Source organism: Artemia sp. Qi Xiang Cuo, chromosome 20 (assembly GCF_049724085.1).
Source record: "Artemia sp. Qi Xiang Cuo chromosome 20, ASM4972408v1, whole genome shotgun sequence".
Classification (NCBI taxonomy): domain Eukaryota; kingdom Metazoa; phylum Arthropoda; class Branchiopoda; order Anostraca; family Artemiidae; genus Artemia; species Artemia sp. Qi Xiang Cuo.
This window is the reverse complement of record NC_142813.1, coordinates 26,021,673-26,041,418: the sequence shown is the minus strand read 5'-3', so window position 1 is coordinate 26,041,418 and position 19,746 is coordinate 26,021,673. Positions and strand designations below refer to the sequence as shown.

Sequence of the window (19,746 nt, the reverse complement as noted above, 5' to 3'; positions counted from 1 at the left end):
CAGGGTCCCTCCAAAAACTTTTTCTAACGATTATGCGATTAAGAGCAATTGTAAAATGTTTTAGTTTAGCTGAAAATACAAAGAATAAGTCTTTATAGCTAGCGTGAAAAATATGAAACCTGGTATTCGCAAAATAGGTAGATGGGCGACACGAACAAATTTTGAACGACTATACAATGAACAAGTTCACAGATATTTCATAGATTCGGGTTTCCTAAAGTATTCTTACGGTACACATTAAGGAATATATTGTTGTTTTTTTACTAAAGTCGTTTGTGCAGGTTCTCATAAATACGGGCTTAAACTAAAGCTAGTTCATTTGGTTGGAATCGTATGAACAAAAATAAGATAAATAAGTTAAAATTAAGACAAGCTTTTAATAAAGCAAGCAAAAATACAGCTAACATTACACATCATGTAACGTGACTGAGATCAAAATAGTTTTCAGGGTGCATTGTGCACTCTTAGTGTAATCTTGGACTAGTGTTCTCTGTGCTGATTCCTTTAAACTTAATCTGCATTGAAACTTAGGAATTAAAACTTAGGAATAAAAAAAGGAATTAAAGACCCAGTGTAACCCTCGTTAGGATACTAAAACGGGATGTAAAGTTCACGAAGCCTTCAATTGGGGATCTCTCGAAAGCTCAGGACTGGTTGTTGTAGTAAACTACTGTTGCTACCTTATACCCCCTAGACTAGGAAAAGTTAAATGCAAGCCTACCGAATTTGAGCATTAAAACTTCAGTTTTAATGGATTTAGCACAGGTTAAGTTTTAATGCTCGAATTCGGTGGGCTTGCATTTAACTTATCGTACGTCTAGGGGATATAAGGTAGCAACAGTAGTTTACTACAACAACCAGTCCTGAGCTTTCGAGAGATCCCCAATTGAAGTCCTCGTGAAGTTTACATCCCATTTTAGTATCGTAACGAGGGTTGCACTGGGTCTTCATGACTTGCGAATGTCAGAAGGTACCCAACAGCATTCATCATGAGAAGGTCTTCTATCACCAATCCGTTCCATTTGGCGTTGGTTCCTCCTAATGCCACACAGAACGGGGTTGTGATTATAGCACAATTAATTTCGTCCTTACTCTTTCTGTCCAATGTACATTAAAAAAAAAAAACAACTTTAAACAGACTTTGACTTGACTTGACTTTTATTTCAACTAATAATAATACATCATACTTAACTGGCACTTACAACACATTTTTTGAATAACATTATCAACAAATGTAGAAATGGTAAGAACGTATGACGTTTTATTAAGCCACTATTGTGACTTGAGCAGCGTCACACAATCTTTTAACATAAACCAAAACTCATTCACTCTTTCTACTCTTTTCATACCATTCAATACAATTTAACTCAATTTAACTTTTTTTTTTAACTTTTTTTTTTACAACTTAATTACAATTTAACATTTTTTTAAATAAAAAAAAAAAAATTTTTTTAATTCCCACCCAATAAAAAATTTTTTAATATAATTTTAAACTGAAACTGGTTTTCTGACTCCCTAATGCTCTCCGGGAAACCATTCCACAAATAAACTGCATAATTTCTAATTGCAAAACTAGATCCACTCGTACTCCTTACTTCTGAGACTAAGCTTCCACGACCTCTAGTCCTATGATGATGATAATCAGAATTAAACTTAAAAAAATCTCTGAAATATTCTAGAGATAATCTATTAAGCACCTGGTAAGTAAACACTCCCGCCTGATGGTCCCTGATCTGATGAATATTTAAAATTCTAAAACTAATAAAAGACTCACGCATATGCTCATACTGAACAAACTCACCCAGTACTCGAAGTGCCTTATTCTGAAGAATCTGCAGTCTTTTAATATTTGAAGTAAAATTAGATGCATAAATACAGCAACCATAAACAATAAAAGGATGAAAAACAGTATGATATATATTCCTTAAAACACTTAAGGGAGTAGAAGTGACCCTAAAGGTCGTGACAGCACACCATATATGGGCATAGAATACTGACAGTACACCAAATATGGGCATAGCCTCCCTAGGGTGAATGAGTACGTAATGGGGTCAATGACCTCTTTACCCAAGGTCGATTTATTTGATGTTTCTATGTGTAGGAGCTACCGGGTGAAGGTTGAGCCAGCGCAGTGAATTCTAACGGGAACACTGTTATTGATCTAGAACTCGAGGGGGAAGTGAATTTCCGAGAACTTGATTGCGTAATCGAAGGGGAAATTGTTGATTCACGAAGGGGAGAATTATGAAACAAACATTAAGGCTTCATTAATATGTGATTTACATAATCGCTAGGGGAAATTATTGATTCACGAAGGGGAGAATAATGAAACAAACATGGCTTCATTGTTGTTTGGTTAGCTTAACCTGAGAAATTGATTTACATAATCGCTAGGGGAAATTGTTGATTCACGAAGAGTGAATTAAGAAACATTAAGGCTTCTTTAATCTGTGATTTACATAATCGCTAGGGGAAATTATTGATTCACGATGGGGGAATTAAGAAACAAACATGGCTTCATTGTTGTTTGGCTAGCTTAACCTGTGAAATTGATTTACATAATCTGCGGGGAAATTGTTGATTCACGAAGAGGGAATTAAGAAACATTAAGGCTTCTTTAATCTTTAGGCCTGAGGGATTTATTTATTATTGTTGTTTTTGGACAAGTGCATGCCATAAACCACGTGGTGCTGTCACGAGTCAGAACACCTGTGCTGTCGACCTCAATTCACCTATCGTGAATCAATAATTCCCCTTAGAAACAACAAATTAATTTCCCTTTCTTGACAGATCAATCAATCAATGACATCATCTGTCAGACTTTAAAAATTTTCGCCTAGAAACATTTCTCCAGGAATAGATCCAGGTCATTAATGTCTTTGCCTCGGGAACAGTTCTACTGGTCGAACTCCAAAGGATATTAATAACCAAAAGCCATGGAAACAATTAGGCAAGAAACATCTTAGCGATGAATTGTTTTAGCGTGCGAGAAGGTTTCCTATTAATTTGAAATGCGTTAGCACAGAGATGCCAATAACAAAGGAACACGCTGAATTTGCGTTTAGGGATTATTTGGGCGAAACCGTTTTAGACAGGTAATGGAACTATTTCGGCGAAACAGATAGAGAAATTTTAAAAGAATATTTTTGAAGAGATTTTAGAAGAGAATTTAATGGTGAAACTCTGTGGTCGTTATAATACACAAGTTTCATTTGAACAGTGTTGTGAGGTCCTCTAACCCAACCCCAAAGGGTTCCAATCCTCATACCCCAACCCCGAAGGAAGCCCCCGGTCCTCAAAGGTCCACCGGGCTCCCAAAGGCCCTCCACCGGTCCCCAAATGTCCCCCAGGCCCCCAACTGCCCCCCGGACACTCAAAGGTCCCCCAAGCTCCCAAAGGGCCACCGGCACCCCCAAAGGCCCACCCCAGACCCTCAACGGCCATCCCCGGGCCCCCCACAGGCCCATCGAGCTCCCAAAGGCCCAACGGGGTCCCAAAGGCCATCCACCGGTCCCCAAAAGTCACCCAGACACCCCAAGGCCCTCCCTGTGCCCCAAAGGCCCTCCCGGTGCCCCAAAGGCCCTCCCCCGACCCCCTCCTCCTCCTCCAACCTCCTCCTCCTCCCACCTCCTCCTCCTCCTCCTCCCACCTCCTCCTCCTCCTCCTCCTCCTCCTCCTCCTCCTCCCACCTCCTTCCTCCTCCTCCTCCCTCCTCCTTCTACCTCCTCCTCCCACCTCCTCCTTCCTCCTCCTCCTCCCCTCCCCTTCCCCCCCCCCCCCATTCCCTCATCATTTTTTATACTTTTTTGTGCATTGAGACACAGAACGACCCCCTGCCCCCGGCCCCTCCCCCCTCCAAAGGTCTGATTTTTTCAAAGTTCATTTTGAATTTCTTTCATTGAAATGCAAGAGTTGGAATATTTCAGTAGTGTTTGGTTGTGGTTTACCTTGTCACAGTTACATTTTCTTGATTTTTCAAAGTTCATTTTGAATTTCTTTCGTTGAAATGCAAGAGTTGGAATATTTCAGTAGTGTGATGTTGTAGTTTACCATGTCACAGTTACATTCCCTTAATTTTTCAAAGTTCATTTTGAATTTCTTTCGTTGAAATGCAAGAGTTGGAATATTTCACTAGTGTGATGTTGTAGTTTACACTGTCACAGTTACATTCCCTTAATTTTTGATAGTCCATTTTGAATTTCTTTCGTTGAAATGCAAGAGTTGGAATATTTCAGTAGTGTTTGGTTGCTGTTTACCATGTCACAGTTACATTTTCTTGATTTTTCAAAGTTCATTTTGAATTTCTTTCGTTGAAATGCAAGAGTTGGAATATTTCAGTAGTGTGATGTTGTAGTTTACCATGTCACAGTTACATTCCCTTAATTTTTCAAAGTTCATTTTGAATTTCTTTCTTTGAAATTCAAGAGTTGGAATATTTCACTAGTGTGATGTTGTAGTTTACCCTGTCACAGTTACATTCCCTTAATTTTTGATAGTCCATTTTGAATTTCTTTCGTTGAAATGCAAGAGTTGGAATATTTCAGTAGTGTTTGGTTGCGGTTTACCTTGTCACACTTACATTTTCTTGATTTTTCAAAGTTCATTTTGAATTTCTTTCATTGTAATGCAAGAGTTGGAATATTTCAGTAGTGTTTGGTCGTGGTTTACATTGTCACAGTTACATATTCTTGATTTTTCAAAGTTCATTTTGAATTTCTTTCGTTGAAATGCAAGAGTTGGAATATTTCAGTAGTGTTTGGTTGAGGTTTACCATGTCACAGTTACATTCACATAATTTTTCAAATTTCATATTTAAATTATATCGATGAATTGAAAGAGTTGGAATATTTCAGTAGAGTGTGGGTGCGGTTTCCAATGTCACAGTTACATTTTTTTGATTTGTTAAAGTTCATTTTGAATTTTTTTCGTTGATATGCAAGAGTTGGACTATTTCAGTCGTGTTTGATGGTGTTTTTCCTTGTCACAGTTACATTTTCTTGATTTTTCAAAGCACCTGTCAAAGTTCTTACGTTGAAATGCAAGAGGTGGAATATTTCAGTAGTGTTTGGTAGAGGTTTACCTTGTCAGAGTTACATTTTCGTGATTTTTTAAAGTACATTTGAATTTCTTTCGTAGAAATGCAAGAGTTGGACTATTTCAGTAGTGTTTGGTTGTGGTTTACCTTTGTCACATTTAAATTTTCATTATTTTTAACAGATCATTTTGAATTTCTTTCTTTTTATTTCTCTATTTGGACTATGTCAGTAGTGTTTGTTTGTGGTTTACCTTGTAACAGTTACATTTTCTTGATTTTTCAAAGTTCATTTTGAATTTCTATCATTGAAATGCAAGAGTTGGAATATTTCAGTAGTGTTTGGTTGTGGTTTACCTTGTCACAGTTACATTTTCATGATTTTTCAAATTTCATTTTGAATTTCTTTCGTATGAATTCAATAGTTTTTAGATTTAATTAGTTTTTTTTTAATGTTGACAGATAATATGTAACTAGTCCATTTATATAATTTTTTCAATTTTTTGTTCTTAATTTTATTTTAAAGTTTTTGATTATTTCAGTTGTTTATTTTTTTGGTTTAAATTTTCACATTTACATTTTCTTTATTTTTCAAAGTACATTTTGAATTTCTTTCATTGAACTGCAAGTTTTTGTCTCGTCAATGTGTGGTTGCTTGTGCGTGATCCTATCACATATACATTTTCTTAATTTCTCAAAGTTCATTTTGAATTTCTTTCATTGAAATGAAAGAGTTGGAATATTTAATACGTTTTTTTTTGCGGTTTACCTTTTCACAGTTACATTTTCATGTTTTTTCAAAGTTCATTTTGAATTTCTTTCGTTGAAATGCAAGAGTTGGAATATTTCAGTGGTGTATGGTTATGGTATACCTTGTCAAAGTTACATTTTCATGATTTTCCAAAGTTAATTTTGAATTTCTTTCGTTGAAATGCAAGAGTTGTACTATTTCAGTAGAGTTTGGTAGTGGTTTACCTTGTCAAAGATACATTTTCTTGATTTTTAAAAGTTCATTTTGAATTTCTTTAATTGAAATGCAAGAGTTGGAATATTTCAGTAGCGTTTGGTTGTGGTTTAACTTGTCAAAGTTACATTTTCTTGATTTTTCAAAGTTCATTTTGAATTTCTTTCGTTGAAATGCAAGAGTTGGAATATTTCAGTAGTGGGTGGTTATGGTTTAACTTGTCACAGTTCCATTATCATGATTTTTCAAATTTCATTTTGAATTTCTTTCTTTGAAATGCAAGAGTTGGAATATTTCAGTAGTGTTTGGTTGTGGTTTACCTTGTCAAAGTTACATTTTCTTGATTTTTCAAAGTTAATTTTGAATTTATTTCGTTGAAAAGAAAGAGTTGGAATATTTCAGTAGTGTTTACTTGTGGTTTAACTTGTCACAGTTACATTTTCTTGATTTTTTAAAAGTTCATTTGAATTTATTTAGTTGAAATGCAAGAGTTGGAATATTTAAGTAGTGTATGGTTATGGTTTACCTTGTCACAGTTAAATTTTCTTGATTTTTTAAAAGTTCATTTTTAATTTCTTTCGTTGAAATGCAAGAATTGGATTATTTCAGAAGTGTCTGGTTATGTTTTACCTTGTCACAGTTACATTCTCTTGATTTTTCAAAGTTCATTTTGAATTTCTTTCGTTGAATTGAAAGAGTTGGATTATTTCAGAAGAGTTTGTTCTTGATTTAACATGTCACAGTTACATATTATTGATTTTTCAAAGTTCATTTTTAATTTCTTTCATTGAAATGCAAGAGTTGAACTAATTCAGTAGTGTTTGGTCGTGGTTTACCTTGTCACAGTTACATTTTCTTGATTTTTAAAAGCTCATTTTGAATTTATTTCGTTGAAAAGCAAGAGTTGGAATATTTAAGTAGTGTTTGCTTATGGTTTACCTTGTCACAGTTACATTTTCTTGATTTTTCAAAGCTCATTTGAATTTCTTTAGTTGAAAAGCAGGAGATGGAATATTTCAGTAGTGTGTGGTTATGGTTTACCTTGTCACAGTTACATTTTCTTGATTTTTCAAAGTTCATTTTGAATTTCTTTCGTTGAATTGCACGAGTTTTAATATTTCAGTATTGTTTGTTTATGGTTTACCTTGTCACAGTTACATTTTCTCGATTTTTCAAATTAAAGTTTAATTTATATCTTTTAAATTAAATAGTTTGAATATTTCAGTAGCGTCTGGTCGTCGTTTAAATTTTCACATTTACATTTTATTTATTTTTTAAAATTCATTTTGAATTTCTTTCTTTGAAATGCAAGAGTTTGAATATTTCAGTAGTGTTTGGTTGTGGTTTACCTTGTCACATTTACATTTTCTTGATTTTTCAAAGTTCATTTTTGAATTTCTTTCGTTGAAATGCAAGAGTTGGAATATTTCACTAGTGTCTGGTTGTGGTTTACCTTGTCACAGGTACACACATGTATACACATGTACACACATGTGCATATCATGAGTGCTCATGATAAGTTAACCTAACCCTTTCCGGTGAGTATGGTTAGGTTAGACTAGATTCAGTTAGGTTAGATTAGACTAGGTTAGGTTAGCCTACGTACGCTTCACTTAGGTTAGCTTAGGTTAGGTGAGAGACATGCGAAAAGTTAGGTGTATGATTAGGTTAGGTTAGATTAGGCTAGGTTAGGTTAAGTTAGGTTAGGCTAGGTTAGCCTACGTACGCGCGCGTACGGGCCTTGGGCCTGTTATTTCAAGCAAATTTATGGTCCTATGTCAATTTTAAATTCTTGGTCAACCTTCTTAAGACCATAGGCGGGTCTGCCTTGTTTGCCTCTTTTTTGAATTCTTGATCAGCATGCCTAAGGCTCTAGGCAGGGGGCCTCTCAGACACCCCAGAACATCATAGGATTGCATATTAGTGCTTATAAAGGTGTTCCAAGCATGTACCTACACCTTAGCTAACGCTAAGGCATATTAGAGACAAATCTCTAATTTCGTGACAAATCTCTAATTTAGAGATATGTCACGTCAACCTAGCGTGCCGAACATGTTCCCCACTCAACAGGGTCTTCTTTCCCCGCAGAAGTTACTTGGACTATCTGTCTTGGCTTTTCTCTGTCTACAATTACCCAGCCCAGTCTTGATGCAACCTATTGCCCAAAATACTTGATAAATTCAATTCAGACACCCCAGAACATCATAGGATTGCATATTAGTGCTTATAAAGGTGTTCCAATCATGTCCCTACACCTTAGCTAACGCTAAGATGCAACCTATTGCCCAAAATACTTGATAAATTCAATTCAAAATCACCGCGCGTACGGTTTGGGAGCTCGATGGGCCTTTGGGGGGCCCGGGGATGGCCGTTGAGGGTCTGGGGTGGGCCTTTGGGGGTGCCGGTGGCCCTTTGGGAGCTTGGGGGACCTTTGAGTGTCCGGGGGGCAGTTGGGGGCCTGGGGGACATTGGGGGACCGGTGGAGGGCCTTTGGGAGCCCGGTGGACCTTTGAGGACCGGGGGCTTCCTTCGGGGTTGGGGTATGAGGATTGGAACCCTTTGGGGTTGGGTTAGAGGACCTCACAACACTGTTCAAATGAAACTTGTGTATTATAACGACCACAGAGTTTCACCATTAAATTCTCTTCTAAAATCTCTTCAAAAATATTCTTTTAAAATGTCTCTATCTGTTTCGCCGAAATAGTTCCATTACCTGTCTAAAACGGTTTCGCCCAAATAATCCCTAAACGCAAATTCAGCGTGTTCCTTTGTTATTGGCATCTCTGTGCTAACGCATTTCAAATTAATAGGAAACCTTCTCGCACGCTAAAACAATTCATCGCTAAGATGTTTCTTGCCTAATTGTTTCCATGGCTTTTGGTTATTAATATCCTTTGGAGTTCGACCAGTAGAACTGTTCCCGAGGCAAAGACATTAATGACCTGGATCTATTCCTGGAGAAATGTTTCTAGGCGAAAATTTTTAAAGTCTGACAGATGATGTCATTGATTGATTGATCTGTCAAGAAAGGGAAATTAATTTGTTGTTTCTAAGGGGAATTATTGATTCACGATAGGTGATTTGAGGTCGACAGCACAGGTGTTCTGACTCGTGACAGCACCACGTGGTTTATGGCATGCACTTGTCAAAAAACAACAATAATAAATAAATCCCTCAGGCCTAAAGATTAAAGAAGCCTTAATGTTTCTTAATTCCCTCTTCGTGAATCAACAATTTCCCCGCCGATTATGTAAATCAAGTTCACAGGTTATGGTAGCCAAACAACAATGAAGCCATGTTTGTTTCATAATTCCCCCATCGTGAATCAATAATTTCCCCTAGCGATTATGTAAATCACAGATTAAAGAAGCCTTAATGTTTCTTAATTCCCTCTTCGTGAATCAATAATTTCCCCTAGCGATTATGTAAATCAATTTCTCAGGTTAAGCTAACCAAACAACAATGAAGCCATGTTTGTTTCATTATTTCCCCTTCGTGAATCAATAATTTCCCCTAGCGATTATGTAAATCACAGATTAAAGAAGCCATGTTTGTTTCATAATTTCCCCTTCGTGAATCAATAATTTCCCCTTCGATTACGCAATCAATTTCTCGGAAATTCACTTCCCCTTCGAGTCCTAGATCAATAACACTGCTCCCGTTAGAATTCAATGCGCATGTGCAACCTTCACCCCGGAGTTATTACACATAGAAACATCAAATAAATCGACCTTGGAAAAAGAGGTCATTGACCCCATTACGCAATCTTTCTCCCTAGGGAGGCTATGCCCTTATTTGGTGTGCTGACAGTATTCTATGCCCATATATGGTGTGCTGTCACGACCTTTAGGGTCACTTCTACTTAAGGGTAACACGTGTTTCAAACGCCGCATCACTCCAAGACCTCGTGCAAGTTTAGAAGAAATCATATTTATGTGTTTCTTCCAATGAATTGGAATCATATTTATGTGTTTCTCAAATTATTATCAACATAAAATCCTAAATATTTATTTTCAAAAACCTGTGAAAGCGACAAATTTTCAAATACTACGGAAGCACTATTTACAATTTTTCCTACCCTACTAAAAATCATATAATTTGTCTTAGAAGTATTAACAGCAATTTAACTCAAGGAGGTAAACACCAAAAGGTTTTCCAGCGTTCGGTTTGCTTTATCCACTAGTTCTTCCAGTGACTGTGCAGAAATCGTCAAAGCAGTATCAAGCAGTATCATCTGCAAATGCTGTAACAGTTGCTTCAGGCATGTAAAACCTCAGAGTATATATGTATACGAGAAAGAGTAATGGACCAAGGACTGAGCCCTGAGGAACTCCAAATTTTACAGGATAGACTCCGCTAACGATGTCATCTAACATTAATTTAGCTGACCTTCCATACAAATATAATTTAAACCAATCTAAGCAAACATCTTTTATCCCCAGAATAGACAGGCGACACAGCAACAACTCAAAATCCACAGTGTCGAAGGCTTTTTTGAAGTCAAAACAGATCTTTAAAGGAATGAGACATTTTTCTAGAGCTCCATTGACTACACCCAGAAGATAATGAACAGCATGTCTAGTAGAATGTTTACTGCGGAATCCAAATTGGCTGTCACACAATATTCCTAGTTTATCCAAATATTCATAAAGTCTCCTGTGAATTATCTTTTCATAGATTTTAGAAAAAATAGGTAATAACGAAATCGGTCGCCAATTCGATAGTTCTTGTTTCTTCCCCCCTTTATACAATGGTATTACCTTTGCCAGTTTAAGACCACTAGGGAATTCGCCGGTCTGGAGTGATAGATTTATTAAGTCAGTTAGACAAGGTAATATATAAACTAGGATAGCATTTACAGCTCTAAGATTAAGTCTATCTATTCCAGCCGAGTTGGACTTCAGTCCTTTCACTGTGCTCTCGATCTCCTTTGCTGTGCACGTCTCGAACGAAAAAATGCACCCGTCGCCTTGATTATCAATAAAGTACTTCACCAGATGTCTTCTAGACTTTTTAGCTACGTCTTCCTTAATACTCGCGCCTATGTTCGTGAAATATTTTCCGAATTCATCAGCCATTTCCTGTTTATCAGTGATTTCACTTCCATTCACCATCAGACTCTTTACTCCATCATTATCATTAGTCTTCCCTTTTAAAACCTCATTTATTAGTCGCCAGGTTCCTTTTGCATCACCACTTTTACCATCAAAAGCAGAAGCATAATATGCTTTTTTCTCACTGCGACACTTATGGTTAACTTTGTTTCTGACTCGCTTAAATTCTTCAAATAAACTCGCATTTTCCGGGCTCTGTAAATGTTTTTCAAAAAGCTGGTTTCGCATTTCCATCATTTCAAGCAATTCTGTGGTCACCCATGGCTTTCTTGGCTCATTTTTCTTTTTCCTCATTTTCCTCAGAGGACAAGACGCCTCATATACCGGTAAGAGAATATTCATAAACCTGTCAAATGCTGTAGTTGCATTCTGCTCTTTGCTAACTTCATCCCATGCTATAGTACTAACTTGCTCTTTCAGCTTTCTCAAGTTATTATTTCTCATATCTCTATAAACTCTTTTACTTAGGTTTTTAGTCAAAGTGTTGATGCTATTTATCATACAAACAATTGGGAGGTGGTCAGAAGCAGGTTGAAGGAGAACATCACAGAATGCTTGTCTCAATAGATTCGAAGAAACAAATATGTTATCAATTAGTGTTGCTGACTGAGCAGTGATACGGGAAAGAATCAGATTCACTGGGTACAAATCATGAGATAATGCAAGATTTAAAAATTCTAAATTAAAACTATTTAAATTCAATAAATCAAAATTAAAATCACCCAGAATAACACACTCTGATCGATTAGACTGGGCCCTGCTTAAAAACATATCAAACTCCTGAAAAAATTCCTCCGGATGAGCACCAGGGGGTCTATAAACCAGGCAAACAATTAACTGTTTGCGATTATTTATTTCAATCTCAATAGAAAAAATTTCAATCTTACCTTCATTCCATAAATAAAGGTCCTCCCTTTCCTCAAAATTCAATCCCTCTCTCACCAAAAATGCAAGTCCCCCACACCCCATTGAATGCCGCGACTTCGATATCAGTTGGTAACCTGGAAAAGCGTAGGAAGAGAGAAGACTATACAAACTCAAGAATGATTCACAAATTCCCAAAACATCAATCCCACTATTAATATTACTTAAAAACTGAACAATTTCATCAAAAGCCGACGTTATGTGGCAATTCCATTGAGCAACACACAAACTATACAACTCTTTTTTAATTTGACCAAACTCTTCAAAACGAACTTAGCGGCTAGGACGGAGTGGCTTGGGGCATTCATCAACTTGATCTTTAAAATGGAGACCTATCTGATGTGATAAAACATAAGCAAATGAAAAAGAATTTTTTTAAAGCAAATCCAACATATTTATTGTGAGTAAACTAAAAATAATAATAAAGTAAAATAAAAAGCGACAATATTTTTTTCTTCATTATGAATAAAAACAATACATAAACTGTAAAGAAAGGAAATAGGAATAATAGAATAATAATAAGAATAAATAAACACGTATGAAGACTCAAAATAAAAAAAAAAAAAAAAAAAAAAAAAAAAAAAAAAAAAAACAGGACACTCAATCACGATCGAATATGTCATTCATAGACCAAAGTTTACTAGCAGAAGTTTCATTCTCCGGACGGACGTAGATCCAACCTTGGTTTGACCACACGAACTTATTACCGTATTTTTCCCTTGCAGCATTCAACAATTCTCTTTTTTTCTTTGTTAAGTTCTCAGCCACAAAAATCTTCGTGTTCACAAGGTTTTTTTTGCAAGCAAAAACTTTCATAGCTGTGTGGCCGTCTTTAAACTTCACTAAAACAGGAGCAATTTTATCAGAGCGGCTATCAACAGAGTTCAACCGAAACCTATGCACAAATATAACATCACTATCAGCAATAATAAGTTCTATTCTTTAACTTCTGAGAATATTTCATCGGTTCTCAGAAGGCGTATCTGCAAAACTGTAGTTTTGTGTAAAATGAACTCGAATGATTTCAAGATAACTTGTTTCAAAGGTTTCGAGGGCAGGTTACTGAGACTACTGATTTCGGAAATTTTGACGCTGTTCTACGATATTTTGTGATCAGCTTCTTTCTAAAGCCAGTGCGCTGCCAAGTTTCAGTTGTCCGAAACGGTGCATTAGTTGTCTAAAATGAAGTTTTCACATTTATGTTAGCTCTCACAGTGCATAACAGCAGTAGTATGCTATAGATAAATAATGTGGTCACCTCTACATGAAGCCAAAATAGAAACTATGGTCCTCCATACCTGTAGCCAAAATATATTGATTGTTGATAAACTAATGGTTCTACGTTTCAACATAGAAAGTATGACGTATAAAGAGATCAATTGAAGAAAAAAATTATTATTAGGGCTGTGTCAAGGGGGCACAAGATGGCTGGCTCCAAACCCCCCATTGCACTTCCTGGCTGAAGGGCCACGAAACGGAGATCAGCACCGCCGGTTTGGACCTTAAGGGTCTATTGCCGACAAACTTACTTACTTACTATGTCAAGGGGAGTGACATTGTGAGAAAATGACCATGATATTTTGAAATAGCATGATATAATAGACCTAATAGTTCTAATATCTACGTAGCATGCTTTCTTCAGAAGACTTCAACCTGTGACTATTGTCATGAAAAGTCATTTCTCACGTAAACCTGTTTTCTATTCCCCCTATCCGGGACAAAAATTAATTGACATTACAGATTAAATTGACGGCTGACTTGATACGGCTTACTCGTTAGGGTATTTCAACGCAATGAGCAAGAACAATTTTTCTTTTATGGCGAGTTGCTTCGTCAGAGTGAGGGGTATCAAATCCTTGCCTAATTTGTTAAAATTTGATGTTGTATATGAAGTAATGTACTGTTAATTTCATACAATATTGTGCGATGTTAATAGAAATTTTAGAAAACATAGACATTTTTTTTTACACGTTTTTAAACTTTTGGTTAATATGTACTGTGATTTGCTCTTTATTACGTTACTAAAGGGGCTGAGAGGAGTAGCACCAAAATGGTGGGACTTTAAACCTCTGGCTATTGGTTTTCGACCAAATCGATTTGTATGGTACACTGTAAAAAAAACCACTGAGTTCCAACAAAATGTTTTGCTCAAATTCAAACAAGTAAAAAAAAATCCAATTTTTCTGTTGGAATTGTGACTTGTTTATTGAATTCAAACAAGTAAAAATAAATCCAATTTTTCCGTTGGAATTGTTACTTGCTTATTAAGTTTCAAAAAATTATTGAAAATATTAAAACTTATGCACTTTTCAGTAGAAAAAATGTAATTTTCGACGCAAACAGGTTATATTAATCAGAAAGGTTTGGACTTCAACAGTAGATTGAAATTTCTTGAATATCATATTTGAATTTGAATTCATTTTTTAAACCCATCATAAATACAGAAATTGATGGAAAAAAATTTAAATTGATGGAAAAATATTAAATTTGGTGCCATTTAAAGTGAATTTATGTACAAAAGTTTTTATGAACATGCATAAATTTACGTACAAACAATTTTAGCTTAAAATATATAATTTAGAGCAATGGAAAACTATGAGAGAAATTTTTTAATCACTTATGACTTATGAAATATTTACAGTGTATTAATAAAGGAGAAACAATCTTTTTTTTTGCCTTTTCTAAATAAACACAAGACCAAACTTAGTAATAATAATATCATACTTTATGGTATTTTTTCTGTAGCTTGATTATTTAGGTTTCGCTGGAAACCTACGATTCCACTAAAGTTCATGATGAGTGGACAAATTCTGCCTCTGAGGAGAAGGACTGGTTCGGGTCCAACATGTTGTTTTGTCAACAAATTGAAAATTCGATATTACATGAGAATATCCAACTAGTTTACTGTTCAACAAGTTGAAAATTCAATTCAGGTATGGAAATCCAACATTTTTGCTTCTCAACAGATTGGATATCCAATAATGATCATGCAATTCCAATTTGTGCTCTAATATTCAGTTTAAGCTGTTGAAATTCCAATTTCGCTGTTGATAAACATTACAAACATTTTTTGGTGGATCTCAATTTTTTTTACAGTTACCTTTTTCATGCTTTCCAGCATTTCTTCTCCAGAAATTGCATAAAAAAGGCTATTTTTGATGCAATATAAAAGTTATATGATGGAGTTATCGAGACAACTTTACAAAGAGCATTTAGATATGATCAAGAGCTCTAAAATGAGCCATTAAACATATCTCTGCCATGTTGAAATAGCCTGCTATATCTGCTAGTCAGTCCACGATTTAGGAAACTTACTAGGGGGATGGGAGGGAGAGTGTACACAACAGAGAGGATTGAAAAACTCAGGTTGAAGATTTTCGATAATGTAGGTTGTGACTGTACCCTTTTCATGCTTCCTAGCCTTTCAAATCCAGATATGTTACCAAAAAGTGTCTTTTGGTGCCATATGCCCCTTTAGGACGGTGTTATTAAGACATATTTATGAAAAACACGTAGATATGAAAATTAGCTTTTTGATGAGACCTTAAACAGCCCTGTTTGCTGTTGAAGCGCAGCCTGCTAGTTCTGTAGACGATTTATGTAAAAAATTAAGGGGGCCGGGAGTGGGAACATGCAAGAAGGGGAATTTCAAACCTCTAGGTTAGGGTTTTCACCATGGACATTATGACGGTACCCTGTTCATTCTTCTCAATCTTTCATGTCAAGGAGTGGCACCCACGGTAGGGTTTTTGGTAGCCAAATACCACAGTGTGGTAGTGTTATCAAGTTAGTTTATGAAAGCGATTAGATATGAAATTAGCTTTAAAATGTGCTCTTGAACAACTTTCTATGATAATCCAGTTCCATGCCAGTGGTAAAGAAAAACAAAAAACAAAAAAAAGATGATAAATCAGTTCTACAGGTGCAAATTCTGATTTTCCTTGTTGTTCAAGGACAGGGGCTGTAAGATGCCTGTATAGCATTATTGATAATGGCAGATTCCAAAGGAGTATTTGTTGTTCGATCAATACCATTTTTGACGGGTCTTAGGCATTTTTTTTTCAAATTTTGTGTAAATTTTCTTTCAAAATAAGATTTTATTATTAAGATAATAATTTATTGAAATAATAGTTACTTTTCCTAGATCAGCTACAAATAACAATTTTTCCACTAGACAGTTGTTCTAAACAAATTTTTATACTTCTGGGTGTTATAAGTCGTGGTTACTATTAACTAGGTTGTAGCTATTGATGTACCGATGATGACCCGTCGCCAGAAAGATAGACCTGTGGTTTATTTCGTTGGAACTCAGGCTGGATGTTGCATGGAAACATACGGAAACAAAATAGTTCTTCCCGGACCGGCCGCTGCAATTGTCCAGAAAAAAATGTACTTGATTGCACTTTCCATGTGGTGGAATATGAAATCGTTAGTTTCATTCGCAACCCATTTACTATCGACCTCAGTCCGAAGGATGCGAAACCCTTCCTTAGTGCGAAAATCATACAGAGGGTAGTAGTACGTTACAGGCTTTTTTCGTAAAAAAAAGGTGCCTTTTTGACGCTTCACGACTCTCTGCATGTCAAACCTTCAGCAATTGCGCATTCTCAAACCCCTCAAACTGTTTGTCTAAATATATTTTTTCCGTTTTACCGTCCCCCACTATACTTGTTCATTCTTTCCTATCCTTATATGCATGATACAGTTTCTTCACCGCGTATTTCTCATTTTACTCAGGAGGAAAACTTTTTTCTTCAGGCTTCACTTTCAAATTGTTCCACGCTGTTTTTTCTTAGGGGTATGGAATTTAAGATTATGGTTGCCCCCTTAGGGGCCAGCTAGTAAAGAATGAACTCTAGTCCATAGTAACCGAAAGTAATTTTTCTTTTAACTGTCAGGTGAGGAGGAATCGCCATTTGAAGCTGATTCAGGAATGGTAGCTATAGTTTCGATTTATCTATATTTAGCTATAGTTTCGATGTATTCGATTTTACGTCGTCATCATTGTAATGGTTGCCACTGAAGTGGCAAACGGTTGAACTGGAGACGAAACATGGGTTTCGCATATCATTACATCAACTTCTGTCTGCACTGCGCACATGATATCATGGTGTATCGCTTTAATTATATTTACGGTTTTGGCTGCAATCCCATAATGCAGCATCTTTCCCACATGGTGCCTTAGTGAAACCTTTTGTTGATATTATGAATTCATCAGCTATCTTGATATCAGTTCTTCCCAATAGGATTTTGGCCCTATTCAGGCAATGTTGTCGTTTTTTGGCATAAAATGGCAAACAATGATACTTTTTCCTAAAGAAAATAGGTTTTGTGGGTGTGGTAGTCCCATTCTTATTTTTGGTATTTCTTTAATTGTTTTGAGTTCGTGTGGATAACTCAATGGGTTTCTATTGATTTTTAGGTTTATTTAATTTATTTATAATTATTTCTTTTGGTCTAGGCATGGCATGTTATATGACTTCGCTTGTTTTAGGTTTTAATATCACAGATTACTTTTTTTTATACTTTTTTTGAAAATTTTTAGAATTAATTACTTGAAAAATGACTTGACCTAGAAATATTAATTTGAACGAGCTCCTCTAGTACTTTTTGTTTTGACTCAACCCTTTTACTGGGAAGGAGTCTTTCCTCTTTTCAATAATTATTTCATATTTTACTATACTAAAATATTCAACAGTTAACTTTAAATTTAAGCGAAATATATTAAAAACATGTTACTCGTTTAGAATAAAAATCAGTCTTTTAAGTGCAGATTGTTCCAAATTACTTTATTTATAGTTTCGCGAAATACTGTTGAAGGTCGCTCTTTACCTATAGCTAATTACTATTATTTCTAGTGTACTCCGAAAGTCAATATATTTGTAGATCCACTTATAACTTTAATTTTATTAATAGAAATTACACGTTTCTATCCAAAGGCGGTAATTTGGGGATAATTCACCATTTTGTAAATATTTTCCAATTTCGAAGTAAGTATTTTTCATCCGTTAACAGCTCTCTCAGGTACGTCTCCTCTGAATCTAAATGCTTTCCTTAACACCCTTGCGAAGTTTCTTTCTGGCTAAGTAAATTATTTAAACTTATCTGATTTTCTATAGGAGCGATCGAGCCGAAACCGCGATGGGAAATGTGTCTTGAGACCACTTCTCGATATTTTGGATTGGCGTTGGGAGCTTTCTATGCAAAGTTTACGAACGAAGTCGAGGATAATAAAGACACAGTAAGTAATTGTATCATTTCAATAATAGTTTGTCAACCCTATATTACGGATATGGAGTAAATACGGCAATTAAAGCTATTATTACTACAGTTTATGAATCAAATAACCTTGGTATTAAAATTGTTCGTGAAAATTGCATTAGCCTTAATAGAAGGATTTGTTTTTATGTTTTATAAGTAAAATTTCTCCTATGTTTCACATTATTAATTGAAAACTTAGGCGCTATGGTAGTAATATACTTCTCCTTTTCCGAGTTAGGTTAAATGATCTTTAACATGTATGATCCTTACCATGTATAAATGATCCTTGTAATAAAGTGAAATTGGTGGCACAAGAAAAAAAAGACGTAACCAAAGTACCCAACTTTTCAGTTTGAAATAGAAAAAAAAAATTGCACGTCCTAAAACTTTAGTATTTTAACGAATTATTAGAAAATTATGAAACATCTCAAATATACCGTTTTTTTTTTACAAAATTTTGTTGATACTATTGTTAATCCAGCTTACGAACATATTATTACAGGTGATTTAGCAATAATAAAACAAATGGATTTGCAGAATATAATGAAAATGGGGGCTAAATTCCGTCTTTCAAATCATCTAAAACCCTCGAATCTGCTTAGTGGGTTGAATAATAATCTAGAAATATTTATCGGTAATTGGTGCAAAAAAGAGAAAATTACTAAAAATTGTTTTCAGAATTGGAAAAATTTAATTATTAATAAGGTTAGAAATAAGATATATAAGATGACAAATAAACATAATAATGAGGCGTTTTTTATAATTATAAGATAAAACAAGCGATTGCTAATATAAAGAGGGATTTTGTAATTGTACCCATTGATAAAGCGAATAATAATTTTACAATAGTTTGTCAGAAGCTATATTGTGATGTTTTAACAAAGGAGCTTAGTACAACAAATACATATAAAAACGTTCAAGATGTTAATAATAGTCTATTGAATGGAATAGAGGATACACTTTTTAAAAAAATTAATATTAAGATTAATGATAGTGATAAAAATTTTCCGTTTTTATATCGGACGGCAAAATTTCATAAAAATCCCCCCGAAACCACACTTTATTGCGGGTGCAGCAAGATGCCCGACCAGAGTTGCGGCTACTGACCTGTCGTGTATTTTAGGAGAAATTAAAAATAAATTTAAGGCATATTGCTCGGGAATTAAAAATTTTTCTAAGTTTAATCCATATTGGATCATTAACAATTCCCTGCAAGTAGTAGATTCTCTGGCTTTAGTTTCAGCCAAAAGAGTGGACTCGTTTGATTTCACTACATTATATAAGTAGTAAGGGTATAATAGATTGAAAACTTACATTGAAGCGTACATTCCCGCCTACATGAATATGGTCAAAAGTGTAATAGATTGAAAACTTACATTCAAGCGTACATTCACGACTTTCATGATATACAAGTTTTTTTTTAGGTTAAATCCGTGTCGGAAAAACCGGTG

General features: G+C 35.2%; 1 protein-coding gene across 1 annotated transcript in view; it reads left to right on the top strand.

Moving 5' to 3' along the window:
* LOC148940046 (endothelin-converting enzyme 1-like) overlaps positions 1-19,746 on the top strand; it is a 259,409-nt gene that overhangs the window by 213,346 nt on the left and 26,317 nt on the right. The window contains exon 11 of the mRNA XM_089106057.1: positions 18,154-18,275. Coding sequence (XP_088962183.1) covers positions 18,154-18,275 — 122 coding nt within the window. The remainder of the gene's footprint in view (positions 1-18,153; positions 18,276-19,746) is intronic.